The sequence below is a fragment of the Euleptes europaea genome, chromosome 12 (genome assembly GCF_029931775.1).
Source record: "Euleptes europaea isolate rEulEur1 chromosome 12, rEulEur1.hap1, whole genome shotgun sequence".
Lineage (NCBI taxonomy): Eukaryota > Metazoa > Chordata > Lepidosauria > Squamata > Sphaerodactylidae > Euleptes > Euleptes europaea.
This window is the reverse complement of record NC_079323.1, coordinates 5,712,864-5,727,664: the sequence shown is the minus strand read 5'-3', so window position 1 is coordinate 5,727,664 and position 14,801 is coordinate 5,712,864. Positions and strand designations below refer to the sequence as shown.

General features: G+C 48.6%; 1 protein-coding gene across 1 annotated transcript in view; it reads left to right on the top strand.

The window, feature by feature from the left end:
• RSF1 (remodeling and spacing factor 1) overlaps positions 1–14,563 on the top strand; it is a 60,527-nt gene extending 45,964 nt beyond the window's left edge. Inside the window, exons 10-16 of the mRNA XM_056858730.1 lie at positions 692–746; positions 1,373–1,482; positions 3,971–4,038; positions 5,071–5,278; positions 7,515–7,738; positions 11,296–11,487; positions 13,860–14,563. Of these exons, the coding sequence (XP_056714708.1) occupies positions 692–746; positions 1,373–1,482; positions 3,971–4,038; positions 5,071–5,278; positions 7,515–7,738; positions 11,296–11,487; positions 13,860–14,419 (1,417 nt within the window). The 3' untranslated portion in view covers positions 14,420–14,563. The remainder of the gene's footprint in view (positions 1–691; positions 747–1,372; positions 1,483–3,970; positions 4,039–5,070; positions 5,279–7,514; positions 7,739–11,295; positions 11,488–13,859) is intronic.
• Positions 14,564–14,801: the final 238 nt, after the last annotated feature.

The window sequence follows — 14,801 nt, the reverse complement described above, 5'->3', positions numbered from 1 at the left end:
AAGTTGCTTCCTGACCCCACAGTGGCTATCGGCATTACCCTGGGAATGTAAGAAAGGGCCGTGAGAGCCAAGCACTGACACAACCTTTCCTGCTCTCCCTCTCATGATCTGCCTAAGTTCACAGAATCAGCCTTGCTGTCAGATGGCCATCTAGCCTCTGCTTAAAAACCTCCAAAGAAGGAGCACTTGTGGGCTTTCCCATCTTGAGCTCTCCCCTTTTTCACAAGCTCTTTCTCCGTTCTTATTTTTTCTTGCAAACAAACCAGGGTTAGCATTCCATCCACAATGGTATTTTTTCACTAACCATGGTAAGCTTCGTACCATGGTTTGCGAACACACTTGCAAATTCATTTGCAAGCTGTGGTGTGGGGATAGCTGTAGCAAACCCTGCTCTGCTCTGGAACTTCCTGGATGATCTTGTGCCCATCGCACCCTCTGGTTACCTCACATGGTTGTTGTGAGGATAAACTAGAAAGAGGAGAACCATGTTTGCCAATCTGAGTTCCTTGGAGCGCAGCCGGAATAAAAATTGTACATTAGCCTTCATAAATGCAAACAGGTCCTTGTCATAGATAACAAAGGTAGGGAGTCCGGGAAGGTGCAGCTACCAGGAAACCACAGGTATTGTAAAGAACTTCCTTGTAAACTTGTTGCTGTCTTCTTTTTCTCTCCCTCTGCATCCCCCTCAAAGGAAAGAACGCCTCGTGTATGTGGGGATTAGTATTGAAAACATCATTCCACCGCAAGTAAGTTAAATTCGATCTAGTGATCTTATTTTTCCTTTTTTTGCTTGTGTCTGCTCCTCTCCTTGTACTCTGGTTAACAAAATCTCCCCATGCATCTCGTAAATAGTGAGGGCTAGAAACCTAACTGGGTCGGATCCTGCAGACAGTGTGTTTTCAGTCTGGAAGCTGCTGTTTTATGCTGATCCGCAGTTTATGCTTTTATGCTTTCTGTGTTAATGCCAGATTTGTAAATAACTTTTAATGGTTTTGTTTTTGGTAACCTGCCTCGGGCGAGTTCACCAGAGAGTCAGCGTACAAATTGTCTTGATAGTAGCTGCCCTGAACGAGAGCGCGAACGTTGAGCAAAACGGATATACGGGATCCTGCCTAACGCCCTTACAACCTGTGCCTTAACTGTGTCATTTGGTGAGAGCTCAGTTCGCTCGCAAATAAGGTCTGGAGAGCCTGGCTTTCTCGCAGTGAGACGCTTGGGTGGTTGTGAGTTGCGCGGCTCTTCCTGCAGCCGGATGTTTCCGATTAAAATCAGGCAGGTTGAGGCTGCGCTCAGACATTCCAACGTTAGAGAGAAGCTTTTATGTCAGCCGTGTCTCTTACTCCGCCTCACGCTCAGTCTGACTTTGAAACAGGAGCCAGACATACCCGAAAGTGTGGAGGAAAAGAAGAAAAACTCAAAAAAATCAAAGGCAAAGTTCCTCGAAAGGAGGTCCACTAGGCAAAGGAAGTGCATAAGCTATAGGTAAGTGAACTTCATTTCTAGCCCACCTTCCCGGCTGAGACTCAAGGTGAATTGTAAAAAAAATTAAAAAGCCATTCAGTCAGACAGAAAAGACAATTTTTTTTCAGTGACGGAGAGTGGCTGATTCTGTACAACTGTTTGTTTCCAAAGTACTGGGTGGGGGGGGGGGAATTGGTTGACCAAAATGCGTGGCCCCCAGCCCCAGTGCCCCTCTGCTCAAATGTTGAAGGCCTAGGAGAGAAAATCCAGAAAAAAATGAAAAGCTTTGTGCCGTGAGGGAAAAAAAGTGTTTTTTATGTTTAACATCAGGGGTGTCGAACTCATTTGTTACGAGGACCGGATAGGACATAAATGTCACTTGGTCGGGCCTGGCCATGCCTTGCCAGTCCGTATTGGGACGGGTGGTGGCTGCATCAGCTGGCCCACGGGCTGAATAAGAATTCTCAAGGGACCGGATCTGGTCCACGGGCCTTATGTTTGACACCCCCATTTTACATTATGGAGATCCTGCACAGGAGAACATGGGTCTTTTTCAGCAGCAAACTGTGTATCACCAGCATTTAACGAAGCCCCAAGTGCTCCTTTATAACGAAAAGCAGCCTCAGTTCCTGTATAATGAAAAGTAGCCTTGAGAGGCTGCAACTGCCTTGAGAGGAGTGGCAGCATTTATCCTCGTAAACACAGCATCTGGAACCCAGCTTGGAGGGGGAGGGTAGTTTGGGTTTTGAAAAGCAGCCAGCAGGGAAATGTTTAGGCATGTGCTTTGCACTACTAGTTCGTTAAAATCCCAACCTCCTGAGATAGCTTTTCGTTAAAAATAAAACCATGGAGCTTTGATACACCAATGCACACGCATGTATGTAATGTGCCTTACCCCTTAATTTCCAGGGATTTCCTTTAAAATAACATTTTAAAGTCTGCATTGGTGGTGCGTGTCTACACTCCAGGTATAGCTACCTGAAAATCAGTGTGGTGGCAAACCCCGGGCTATTTCTGCGATGTCGGTGTAACCATCAACTCCAGGAGAAGCCGGCCCCAGTTACCGAGAAGCGGTGGGCTGGGTTTCACAGGCGAGTTGTCACGGCCCTGACAGATGAGGCAAACTTGATGACCCAGCAGAATCAACTCCTTGCTCTAGGATATCCGACTGTCCTCCCAGGAGGGGATTAAACCGTTCTGCAAGCGTAGCACTTTGAACGGGTCGCAGCTTGTTGGGAAAAACGATGCTTCGTGCTCAACACCAGGGCTATGAAATGTCCCCCCTCCCCCCAGTCTTTGTTGCATCTGCCTTTGTTTGGCTTTGGGGGTCATTTGTTTTATCCGCTTTGAAGCCAAACTTGAACCGATAAAAAAACGTACAAGACATAAATTAGCCCTCTCTTGGCCTCAGCTATGAGTCAGACGAATTTTAGCAACGTTTTAATCCCCCTTCGTGACATTTTGCAGGGTTGTATAAAATGCAGGCTGGTACTGGAAGCATCCAGAGAACAGCTGGGTGTTCTTTTTTGCAAAGGATAAGGGGGAGAAAATAACAGAAGGGCGTAGTTGCTGCCTGGATTTCCGTACCTAAAAATCTGTAAAGGTCGGCCTGCCCTGCTTGTGTATGCTGTAAAATGCTGCCAGATTTTTGAGAGTCTGATCGAAATTTCAAGAGAGAATAGTGCAGGGAAGTTGCACCATTGGTGAAGTTGTCTGCAGGGGAGGAGGCCTGAAAACATTAATTGGGAGCTTTCTGGTGGACGGTTGTCCCAAGAGCTTGAGGTACAAATTGATTTCCTCTCATTTTCTTTCCCTCCCCCTTGAGCATAGGACACTACTGTCAGCGGGTTGGATCCAAACTAAATTGGCAATTTCCACTCATTTCTTCCCTTCCCTTCTGCAGTTGCGCCCCTCAGGTCATTCCTCGGGGGGGGGGGCTTGTCCCCGTAGAGTAGCATTTTGGGGAGATCAGTGGGCGGCAGTGGGGAGGGGAGGAGGAAAGTCCCGTTCTGCCATTGGGAAATTTGGCCTGCATCCAACCCAATTACTACGATGTGGAATTTTGGTGCAAGATATTTCCATTAAATGAAGAGAGCCAGCAAACAGAACAGTGTTAAGCAATTGGAACGAAACTTCGTTCCCTGAACATTTAGACTGGTCGTCTTGTCTCTGATAGGAAAGCTTATAAAACATGCATTTTTCTGTCTTATAATAATAATACTTTGACTTTGTATACCTCTGTCAGTGCAGAAAATACTTCACATACCTTCTAGTAAAAGGCAAAGCGAGTCAGCTCCCCTTATATGTAAAAGCCAAATGCAAATTGCAATTTGTCTGTTGCAAAGTATTTGTTTAATGTTCTGGTTGCATCTTGAGAATCTTGAATCCTTCCTTGAAATATATTTTATTTATATTTATTTATTTGTTAATCTTCTAGCCTGCCCTCCCCAACAAAGCCGGGCTCACACCATAACTGGTTAAAAATGTCCTCTTTGTCCCTCTTCGATAGATTTGATGAATTTGACGAAGCAATTGATGAGGCAATTGAGGATGACATCAAGGAGGCGGACGGAGGGGGTATGTATCATCGGGCTGCTGTGGAGCTGAACAGATGGGTGACCTTGACTAGGTGGATGCGCCTCCTGCGTCCGAATGCATCAGACATTTAAATGTTTATATGGCACTTGTGGGAGGTAGCACAGAATTTTGCTCATGGCCAAATTTGGCCCTTCGAAATTCTCAGCTATTTGAATTTAGACCTAGGTTCAGATGCTGCCACTATTCTGCGTTTGCGCCAGTCTGTATCATTTGGCCTGAACACCCAGGCCTAGAGTGCAAGTGGCCTAGGAGCTGTCCTCCCAACCAAAATGATCAGGGGCCTAGAGCAACTGCCCTATGAGGAGTGGTTAAAACGCTTGGAAAGAATAAGGGGAATAAGGGGAGACATGATAGAGGTCTATAAAATTATGCATGGTATGGAGAGAGTGGACAGGGAGAAGCCTTTCTCCCTCTCATAATACTAGCGTGAGAGATTCAAAACAGGTAAAAGAAAGTATTTCTTCACACAACGCAGAGTTAAATTGTGGAACTCCCTGCCCCAGGATGTGGTGATGGCTTCCAACTTGGAAGGCTTTAAGAGGGGAGTGGACATGTTCATGGAGGAGAGGGCTATCCATGGCTACTAGTCAAAATGGATACTGGTCATGATGCATATCTATTCTATCCAGGATCAGAGGAGCATGCCTGTTATGTTAGGTGCTGTGGGACACATGCAGGATGCTGCTGCTGCAGTCGACTTGTTTGGGGGCTTCCTAGAGGCCCCTGGTTGGCTGCTGTGGGAACAGACTGCTGGACTTGATGGACCTTGGTCTGATCCAGCAGGGCTTTTCTTATGTTCTCCCCTCTGGCCTTGCTTAAATGAAGGCTGCTCATCTTTAAGTTTTGTAATGAAAAAGGAAGACGCCTGTCTCTCCTCCTCTCTCAGCCGCAGGAATGCATTGCCCATTCTTGGCTGCCTGTGGGGGCAGGGTTGATAAAGCAACTGGCGCGGTCCAGGGTTCAGAGTTTGACAGGACTGAAATCCTGCCGTCTTGTTCTCCTACGACGCAGGCGGCGGCCGAGGCAAAGACATGTCCAACATCACGGGGCATCGCGGCAAGGACATCTCCACCATCCTGGAGGAAGAAAGGAAGGAGAGCAAGCGGCCCCCGAGGGCCGCCTCCGCTCGCCGCAAGAAACGGCGGCGGCTGAACGACCTGGACAGCGACAGCAACATGGACGAGGAGGAGAGCGAGGACGAGTTCAGGATCAGCGAGGGGTAAGGATCGCTTTCCATGACGGAGGGGGTGCGCGTCTGGCCTCGGCTGGTAAACCTGGAAGCGCCACGGTTGTTTATTTTGAAAATGTCTTAGCTGCTCGAGGTGGCGGCTTCGTGCTGTGCCCGTGAATCCTTTGGGACTTTAAAAGTACTCAGCTCTGACTGAATCACTTCTGCCTCCCTCACCCACTCCCACAGTTGTCCTGGGTCATAGTGATTCTCAGTGCCTGACTTGAACATTTAATCTTTTCTTAACTGTAATAGAATGGAAGTAGTAGATCATATGCTTGGATGCTTCTCCCTCCCACCGCCCTAATCAAGTCCCCTGCCTCTAGAAATCTAGCATATAGGCAAAAAGGATTCTAATCTTCCCTGGCATTCTAGTTTTCAAGCTGCAATGAGTTGTTTTTTTAAAATGTGGGTTACATAAAGCATGATAATCTCCTGTCTGTGCTGTGAAATTGGTAGGATCCTCTCTCAAAGTTTGATGCTGGCCATAACACGTGGGGTCTCTTAAATATCGCTTTAAAGCAGGGGCACCGTCAGAATTTTGACATGGCCTGGTGGGCGCAGCCACAGAATGGCTGTCACAAAATAACTGCCGCAAGTGGTGATGTGTGTGTGTGTGTTAAGTACCGGCAAGTCGCTTCCAACTCATGCTGATCCTGTGAATTAAGGAGGTTGGAGCCAGCCATAAAACGGCTGCCACAGCTTACCTTCGGTCACATGGTGCAGATGTATGTGCCGTGGCGGCAGCTGCTGCCAAAGCCACTTTCTTAAAAATCTGCACAGCCAATCCAATCTCCAAGGGCCAACCAGGAGCCCTGCTGGGCAAAAGCCTCACCTGGCCTCTTTCACTTTCTAAAAACACTTGGTGGGTGCCAGGGAAGGTGTCAGTGAGTGCCGAGGTGCCCATGGGCTCCACGCTTGAAAGGCTAGCATGCTAGGCTCTCTGATGGATAAGCTTTCTGTATGGTGCAAGTCTGTTGCATGTACTTCAAACGAGCAGGGACCTCAGTTGTCATGCGGGGGTTGCCTGAGCCCCCCTTCCCAACCTGTTCCTGAAAATCCAGCATAAGTTGATAATTGGGACGGAGAGGAAAATGGATTCTTGCCCTCGTGGAAAGCTGCTCGGCCCCTTCCAGTACATCCTCCAGGCCAGATTGGCCAGGGATCTTGGAGGGGTTTTTTTTTTTTGCCATCTTCTGGGCATGGAGTAGGGGGGTCACTGGGGGTGTACGGGGGATGTAGTTGTGAATTTCCTGCATTGTGCAGGGGGTTCGACTAAATGACCCTGATAGTCCCTTCCAACTCTATGATTCTATGTATTCTGTGACCACACAGAGGAGACCAAAACCACCAGAGGGCCAGTCTCTTAGTACAGTCTCTAAATGCCAAGCAGCGTAATACCGCCTCTCCTGGTATACCCCCTCAGAGGGTGTTAAGATCGGCGGATGAGAACCTACTGGTGATCCCTGGCCCTAAGAATGTCTGGCTGTCCTCGACAAGAGCCAGGGCCTTTTCGGCCCTGACTCCAGCCTGGTGGAATGCTCTGCCTGGTAACATCAGGGCCCTGTGGGACCTAAGAGCAGGCTTGTAAGACAGAGCTTTTCCACCAGGCCTACAACTGAAGACAGCCACCAAGATCATCTTTACTGGCCTCCCCCCACCTCCCGAATATGGGAACAATATAGATTGAAGGGGTGCCACTTGTATGGCGCTTACAGTATCCTTGGGAATTAGAGCTCCATCATGTTGGGTTTTTTTTAGAGTTTTAGTGTGATTTCATGTTTTAAATGTTATTCCATGTTTTAAATGATGTTACCCGCTTTGAGCCGGCTTAATGGGGAGGGAGGGCTATAAGTCTGGGGGAAAAATGAAATAAATAAATAATAAAATGGTGCAGGTCTGCGGCGTCGAAGGACACTGACCGATCCAGTAGCATCAAGAAAGATAGATTTCCCTTATCAAGTCATGGAAGGAGGTTGTCCGCCACAGCAACTATGGCTTTGTCTATAATATTTACATCCTACCATTTTCAGCAGGGCTCTTCTTACGAAGTGGGGTCTGAGGAAGGGACCATGCCGTCCCTCCTTCCTTCTCCCGCAGAATGTCCGCCGTGGACACAGTCTGAGAGGAGAGGAGCCGGGTTATTCTGACCGCGTCAGATTGCCCTTTTCTTTTTAACTTAAATGCTCTGTTTTTAATGCTCTTTCTCCCTGACCCGCCCTCGCAGGTCTCAGGACGAGTTTGTCATCTCGGACGAAAATGTGGACGAAAGCGAAGAGGAGCAGCCCTCCAATGATGACAGCGATGCTGCATCCCGCCGCCGCCGGCCCCAGCGGCACCGTCCCAGGCCCATGAGGCAAAGCCGGCGGCTGCGGAGGAAAACGGTCAAGAAAAGATACTCTGAAGACGACGAAGAGGAGGACTCTGAGGATAATGTAAGCGGGGACTCTGGTAAGTCGGACCCTCTCACCGCTTGTGGCTGAGCCCTGGGGGCTGAGTGTTGAGAATTGGTCTCCAGAAAAACCAGCAACCTTGCATGAGGGATAGTGAGCCCAGAATCTGCCCCTCCCCAAACCAGGCCTGCTAGCCAGTCCTGTCGATAGTCCAGTTTTCTCCATGAACACATGAAGCTGCTTTCTACTGAATCAGACCCTGGGTCCATCACAGTCAGTATTGTCTGCTCAGACCGGCAGCGGTTCTTCAGGGTCTCAGGCAAGGGACTTTTGCATCACCTACCTGCCTAGGCCCTTTAACTGGAGATGCCGGGGATGGAACCTGGGGCCTTCTGCATGCCAAGCAGATGCTCTACCACTGAGCCACGGCCCCTTCTTGATTCTTGACTCCTTGACTCTCGGCCAGCGATAGGGTAGGCAGCTGGATTTGGCCTAGATCCTCCAGTTGGTGGTGGCAGAAAGGACTGTCATGTTGCAGCAGACGTATGGCAGCCCCTTGTGGGGTTTTCAAGGCAAGAGACCAGCAGAGATGCTTTATCATGGCCTGCCTCTGCGTTAGCAACCCCAAACTTCCTTGGTGGTTTCCGATCCAAGAAGTAACCAGGGCTGACCCTGCTTAGCTTCCGAGATCTGATGAGATCAAGCTGGCTTGGGCTGTTCTGGCCAGGGCAAAAGACACACAGAGGTGGTTTTGCCATTGCCTGCCTCTGCATAGCAACCCTGGACTTCCTCGGTAGTCTTCTATCCAAGTACTAACCAGGGTTGACCTTGCTCAGCTTCCAAGATCTGACGAGATCAAGCTAGCCTGGGCCATCCAGGTCAGGGTACAGGCTTAATTTTTTATGGCGACCCCTGGTGTGGTTTTCAAGGCAAGAGACGTTCAGAGGTGGTTTGCCGTTGCCTGTTTTCGCGTCATGACCCTGATGTTCCTTGTAGGTCTCCCATCCAAATACTTGCCAGGGTCGACCCTGCTTAGCTTCCAAGATCTGATGAGATCGGGCTAGCCCAGGCCATCCAGGTATGGCAAATCTTCCAGTCACTGAGCCCTAAATTAAAACTAAACCCGGTCTGCTATGGATACTTGAATTTCATTTTTTGTCCGTAGGAAATTGAAACGTATGTTTCTAAATAGTGACTCCCAAGCCGATTGGTTAGATCTCCCGATTCACGGGGAAACTCCCCGGCTGGCCCAATCGCTCGCACACTTCTTTCGCTTCGCAGATTGTATAAAATGGAATTGTTCAGGAGGCTGTTTTTATCATGGGAATAGAGCTGTAGTATATGGAATTAGTCAAGAGGGCCCTTCACCCGAAAGAAACGGGGCTGCCGTTTGCCGCACTGTTTGCTGTATGTATGATCTTCTTTGCACTTCATTGTTTTTCTAGTTTTTGTAATCTGGTTGTTGCATTGTTCACGGTGTATCTTATACTGTTTCTGCATCGATGCGTTGTTTTTCTGATGCTGTAATCTGCCTTGAGTCTTGGCGAGAAAGGCAGACTGTCAATAAAGGAAGGTAAATAAACAAACATGGTTGGCACTTTCTTGGCTGTGAATGGTTTCCGGTGTGGCTGGTTTCCCCCCCCCCCCCCCCATCTGCCCTTGTACATATCTGTGGTGAGACCACACTTGGAATACTGTGTATAGTTCTGGTCACCACACCTAAAAAAGACTATTGCAGAGCTTGAGAAGGTGCAGAAAAGAGCAACTAAAATGATCAGGGGGCTAGAGCAATTGTCCTATGAGGAGTGGCTGAAACGCTTAGGGCTGTTTAGCTAGGAAAGAAAGCAGTTAAGGGGAGACATGATGTCTATAAAATCATGCATGGTATGGAGGAAGTGGACAGGGAGAAGCTTTTCTCCCGCTCTCATAATACTAGAATGTGGGGTCATCTGCTGAAGTCGGAGGGTGAGAGATTCAAAACATTAAAAGGATGTATTTCTTCACACAATGCATAGTTAAATTGTGGAACTCCCTGCCCCAGGATGTGATGATGACTGCCAACCTAGAAGGCTTGAAGAAGACATGTTTATGGAGGAAAGGGCTATTCATGGCTACTAGTCAAAATGGATACTAGTCATGATGCATAGCTATTATCTCCAGGATCTGACGAGCATGCCTATTCTATGAGGTGCTTTGGAAAACAGGCAGGATAATGCTGCTGCAGTGGTCTTATTTGTGGGCTTCCTAGAGCTTGGCCACTGTATGAACAGCCTGCTGGGCTTGATGGACCTTGGTCTGATCCAGCATTGCCTTTCTCATGTTCTTATGAGAAGGAAAATGTCTTGTGGTTCATGTAGTCTAGGCTACTCAAACACGCGCCCTTTCAATCATGGGCAGCACACCCAAAGTATGTTGTGGGGCCTGTCTTGTTTAACATAAACTCCACGTGTACAGCCTTAGCCATCCAACCTATATGGCAAACACCCAGCCGGACTCTTCTAGACGCTGGGCTCACAGGATGAAATTTCAGCTGAATGGCTGAACCAGGTATGTATGTACTACTGAAGACAGAATGTATAGCAGAGGCTGCATTGTTTATGTATTGTGGATTTGTTCTGGGAATTTTGCCCCTCTTCCCAGCAAGCCTCTTAAGATAGATGCGGTAGATTCAGGATGGACGAAAGGAAATCCTGCTTCACACAACGAGTGACTAAAATGTGGAATGGGCTGCCAGAGGACATACTGATGGCCACAGGCATAGGTCGCTGTAAAAGGGAATTAGACGGATTCGTGGAGGATTGGTCTATCAGAGGCTACTAGCCATGATGATTAAATGGAACCTCCAAATTCAAAGGCAGTCAACCTCTGAATACCAGTGCCAGAAGGCAGCATCAGGGGAAAGCCTCAGCCTCTGTGCCCTGTTGCTTGCCCTACAGAGGAACTAGTGGGCCACTGTGTGAGACGGGATGCTGGACTAGATGGACCACTGGGCTGATCCAGCAGGGCTCTTCTTATGAAAGTCTTGGCCTCTGTGCCCTGTTGTTGGCCCTCCAGAGGAACTGGTTGGCCACTGTGTGAGACGGGATGCTGGACTAGATGGACCACTGGGCTGATCCAGCAGGGCTCTTCTTATGTTCTTAAGATGTTCTGCAAGCTGGGGATTTGAGGATGTGGCCATCCGCAAGTCCATTTGACTCTGGGCAAGTCATTTTTTTCTCATGGAGACTCTGGGAACTAAACCTCTTTGGGAACCTGATGCTATACTGGGTTGAGAACCTTCCACCCCCTCCCAGCAGCCAGTTCTCAGCCTCTGTAAAGAGTGTTTTTCAGTGGGAACAGCTAGAATCGAGTTCAGTAGCACCTTAGAGACCAACAAGATTTTTGCGACTCTAAGATTTTGAGAGTCAAAGCTCCATGCATCAGAAAGAACTAGAAAGTCTGAAGTTCTCTTGGATGTGTTACCCCTCTGGCAGGCAAAGGCTGCCTTTTTCCTTTGGGAGAGGGCTTTGTCTGAACAGAGGTGTTGTCCGCACAGCAGGGTTTTCCATTACACAGACTTAACTCGAGTGGTTGTTTCTCTTCCTCCCTCCTCCCCCTGCCCCCTTCGCCAATCAGAGAGCAACGCTTCGTCGGAATACAGCGACGAGGATTACCTGGAAACCCGGCGGAGAAGGTCTCGGCGGAATCAGAAGAGACAAGTCAACTATAAGGAGGATTCCGAAAGCGATGGCTCTCAGAAGAGCTTCCGATACGGGAAAGAGCTGAGAAGAGTTCACAAGCGCAGACTTTCCAGTTCAGATAGTGAAGGTAAAATAAATATGTTGCCCTGTGCACATGCCCAGTAGAGTTTGCCCAGAGAGAGAGAGAGAGACAGAGAGAGAAAGAGAGAAAGAGAGAGAGAGACAAAAACAACATTGAATGACGTCAAGTGCGCTGGTGATCTTTCATTTACTAACGATGGGTAGCCGTGCTTGTCCATCTGTAGCAGTAGAAAAGAGCAAGAGTCCCATAGAACCTTAAAGATGAACAAAATTTCTGGCAGGGTATGAGCTTTTGTGAGCCACAGTTCACTTCTTCAGATAACAGCTAGAATGTGAGTCCATCTATCCTTAAGTAGAGAAGAGTGAATTAGACACACAACAGCAATGTAAATGTCCAAAGCAAGTAAATGACATTAGCAGGCTAGATGGACTCACATTCTAGCTGTATCTGAAGAAGTGAGCTGTAGCTCACGAAAGCTCGTACCCTGGCAGAAATTTTGGTAGTCTTTAAGGTGCTACTAGACTCTTGCTCTTTTCATTTACTCGGTCGTTCTTCCTAAATCCCCACTTGCTTATGGTTCTGAATGATTGCCATGCTGTCTAAAACTGTGGTTAGACGCAGTAGGTGTGGTGGTAGGCATTTGGGGTGCTTGTTCAACCAACGGTTGCCCCTCCAGCTCAGTTGGAAAGAAGGTGGCTAATAAATGTTTTAAATACATAAACAGAGATTGAAAGGTGGAAAGCCTGTCAGTTCACAGTCTGGTGCAGGGGTCCCCAACCTTTTTGAGCCTGTTCTGATACGTCATACGTGTTGTTGATTGGTTCGCAGGTGTAAGCATTTTTATAAGAGAGGCCTGTAGGAAGAGAGAGGGAGGTGAGCTCTTTGGCCGTCTTCAAACAGCGGCTGGACAAACACTTTTCAGGGATGCTCTGGGTTGATCCTGCATTGAGCAGGGGGGTTGGACTAGATGGCCTGTCTGGCCGCTTCCAACTCTGTGATTCTGTGTTATGCTCAGATGAACAAAGATTCCAAATCTTTAAGCTCTCTAGTCACCTGCAACACAGTTGCTTTGCTTAGAACAGGGGTGTTGAGCTCATTTGTTACGAGTGCCGGATATGACATAAACGTCACTTCATCGGGCTGGGCCATTTGTACCATAAAATTTAATGCCAGGTACCAGAGAGACAAACTTCATAGAAAACACAGGCAAAGCCAATTAGTGATATTATTTTTTACTTAAAATACAAACATGCTTAAAACAATAACACTCTTACAGTATTTTCTTTTATTTAACAGTCTTTGATCATTGACACTTGCGGGGGGCTGCCCCATGCCGGCTCACCAGTCCAGATAGGGAGCAGGGTGGGGTGGCTTCCTTGGCTGGCTCGCAGGCCGGATAAGAACTCTCAAGGGGCTGGATCTGGTCCCTGGGCCACATGCTTGATACCCCTGGCTTAGAAGATGTTGTGCCTGTAGGTCCTGAAACCCCCAAACCCCAAGCCATTTTGTATTAGTTAAACCTTGGGAATCAGTTTGTCTCCACTTCAAATAACCTGAGCGAGTCACCTGAAGAGAACCGGAGCCTTTGATGCCTCAAGCCTCAAGGCTTTACAGGAAGAGACTGAAAATAAAAGTGGATGGATCCCACAGATCCGTTCCATTCACAGCAGCGTTTTCTTCTGGCTGAAGGTGCCTTCCATTGACACAAGAGCCAGTGTGGTGTAGTGGTTAAGAGCGGTGGACTCTAATCTGGAGGACCTGGTTTGTTTCCCCACTCCTCCACATGAGTGGCCGACTCTAATCTGGAGGACCTGGTTTGTTTCCCCATTCCTCCACATGAGTGGCCGACTCTAATCGGGTGAACCAGGTTTGATTCACCACCCCTCCACCTGAGCGGTGGACTCTAATCTGGTGGACCAGGTTTGATTCCCCACTTCTCCATATGAAGCCAGCTGGGTGACCTTGGGCTAGTCACAGTTCTCTCCAAACTTTCTTAGCCCCACCTACTTCACCAGGTGTCTGTTGTGGAGAGGGAAAGGGAAGGTGATTGCAAGCCGGTTTGATTCTCCTTAAAAGGTAGAGAAAGTCAGCATATAAAAACCAACTCTTATTCTTGTGTCCGTGGAAGGCTCCTTACAACGGAGCAAAGCGCTGCTGTCAGTGGAACAACCCAACAGGATCCAACCCTCGATCGTAATTTTGAGCTCTCCTCTTGCGTCCGTTGCTACAGAAGCTGGGTGGGTGGTTTTAGTAGACAGCTTTGACCGCAGATGGTGGCCGTTTTTCTTCGGGTTACGGGGAGCTCGTTCTTCAGTATGCGTAGAGTTTACTGTGTGTAGGGGGAGGAAGCAATGTAGTTGTAGCCGTTGCTTGACTTCAGACAATGATAATGGCTCTAAGTCTGCTGCTTGTTGCAGAGAGCTACCTGACCAAGGACTCTGAAGACGACAAGCCAGCCAAGGTGTCCAAGAGGTCAGTCCAGAAGCGCAGCCACAGTACGGACGAGTACTCCGAAGACGACGATGGGGACGAGGACGAGCGGCCCATCCGGAAGCGGCTGAACCGGATCGAAACAGACGACGAAGACAGCGCCGACAGCGACTCTGGCAAGCCGGCGCCCCCTAGCAAGCCCGTGTCGCCCCCCGTGCCGCCAGACGCCCCCAAGAAGCCCTGCTACCGGATAGAAAGCGACGAGGAGGACGACTTTGACAACGTCGGGAAAGTCGAGAGCCCGTTGGACTACAGTCTGGTGGATTTGCCGTCCACCAATGGGCAGAGCCCTGGGAAAACGATCGAGAACTTGATTGGCAAGCCCGGCGAGAAGACCCCCGCCCCCAAGGACAGCACAGCCAATGCCAGCTTAGCGCCCAATGGGACAAGTGGGGGCCAGGAGGCGGTAGGGCCGGAGGAAGACGAGGATGAACTTTTGCGAGTGACTGACCTTGTTGATTACGTCTGTAACAGTGAACAGTTATAAGACTTCCATTTTTGTGCTAATTTATTCCACGGTAGCTCATACCAGCGGGCCAGTTATTAAAAGGTGTTTTATTTTTCCTAGAAAACTCCACTACAGTATCACTTTTTAGCAGTCAGAATCTCACCAGTCCTGCAGTTGTGGTCCCCACCCCACGCCACCCCATTTTCCCATGAAGTGACCAGTCTTTTTTGCAACTCTTTTGAAGATAATTACTGTAAATTCCCCTGCTCTGATTCTCTTCTGCCCCCCTCCTTCATCCAGTTCCCCGGTCTTGAGTAACTTCATCCACACAGAGACCTTGTAGTAAATGAGAGATTTGTATATTTTTTGACTTTCTATTTCATGAGCGCCCAGAAACATCTGGGAAGAAAAGTAGGGTGGT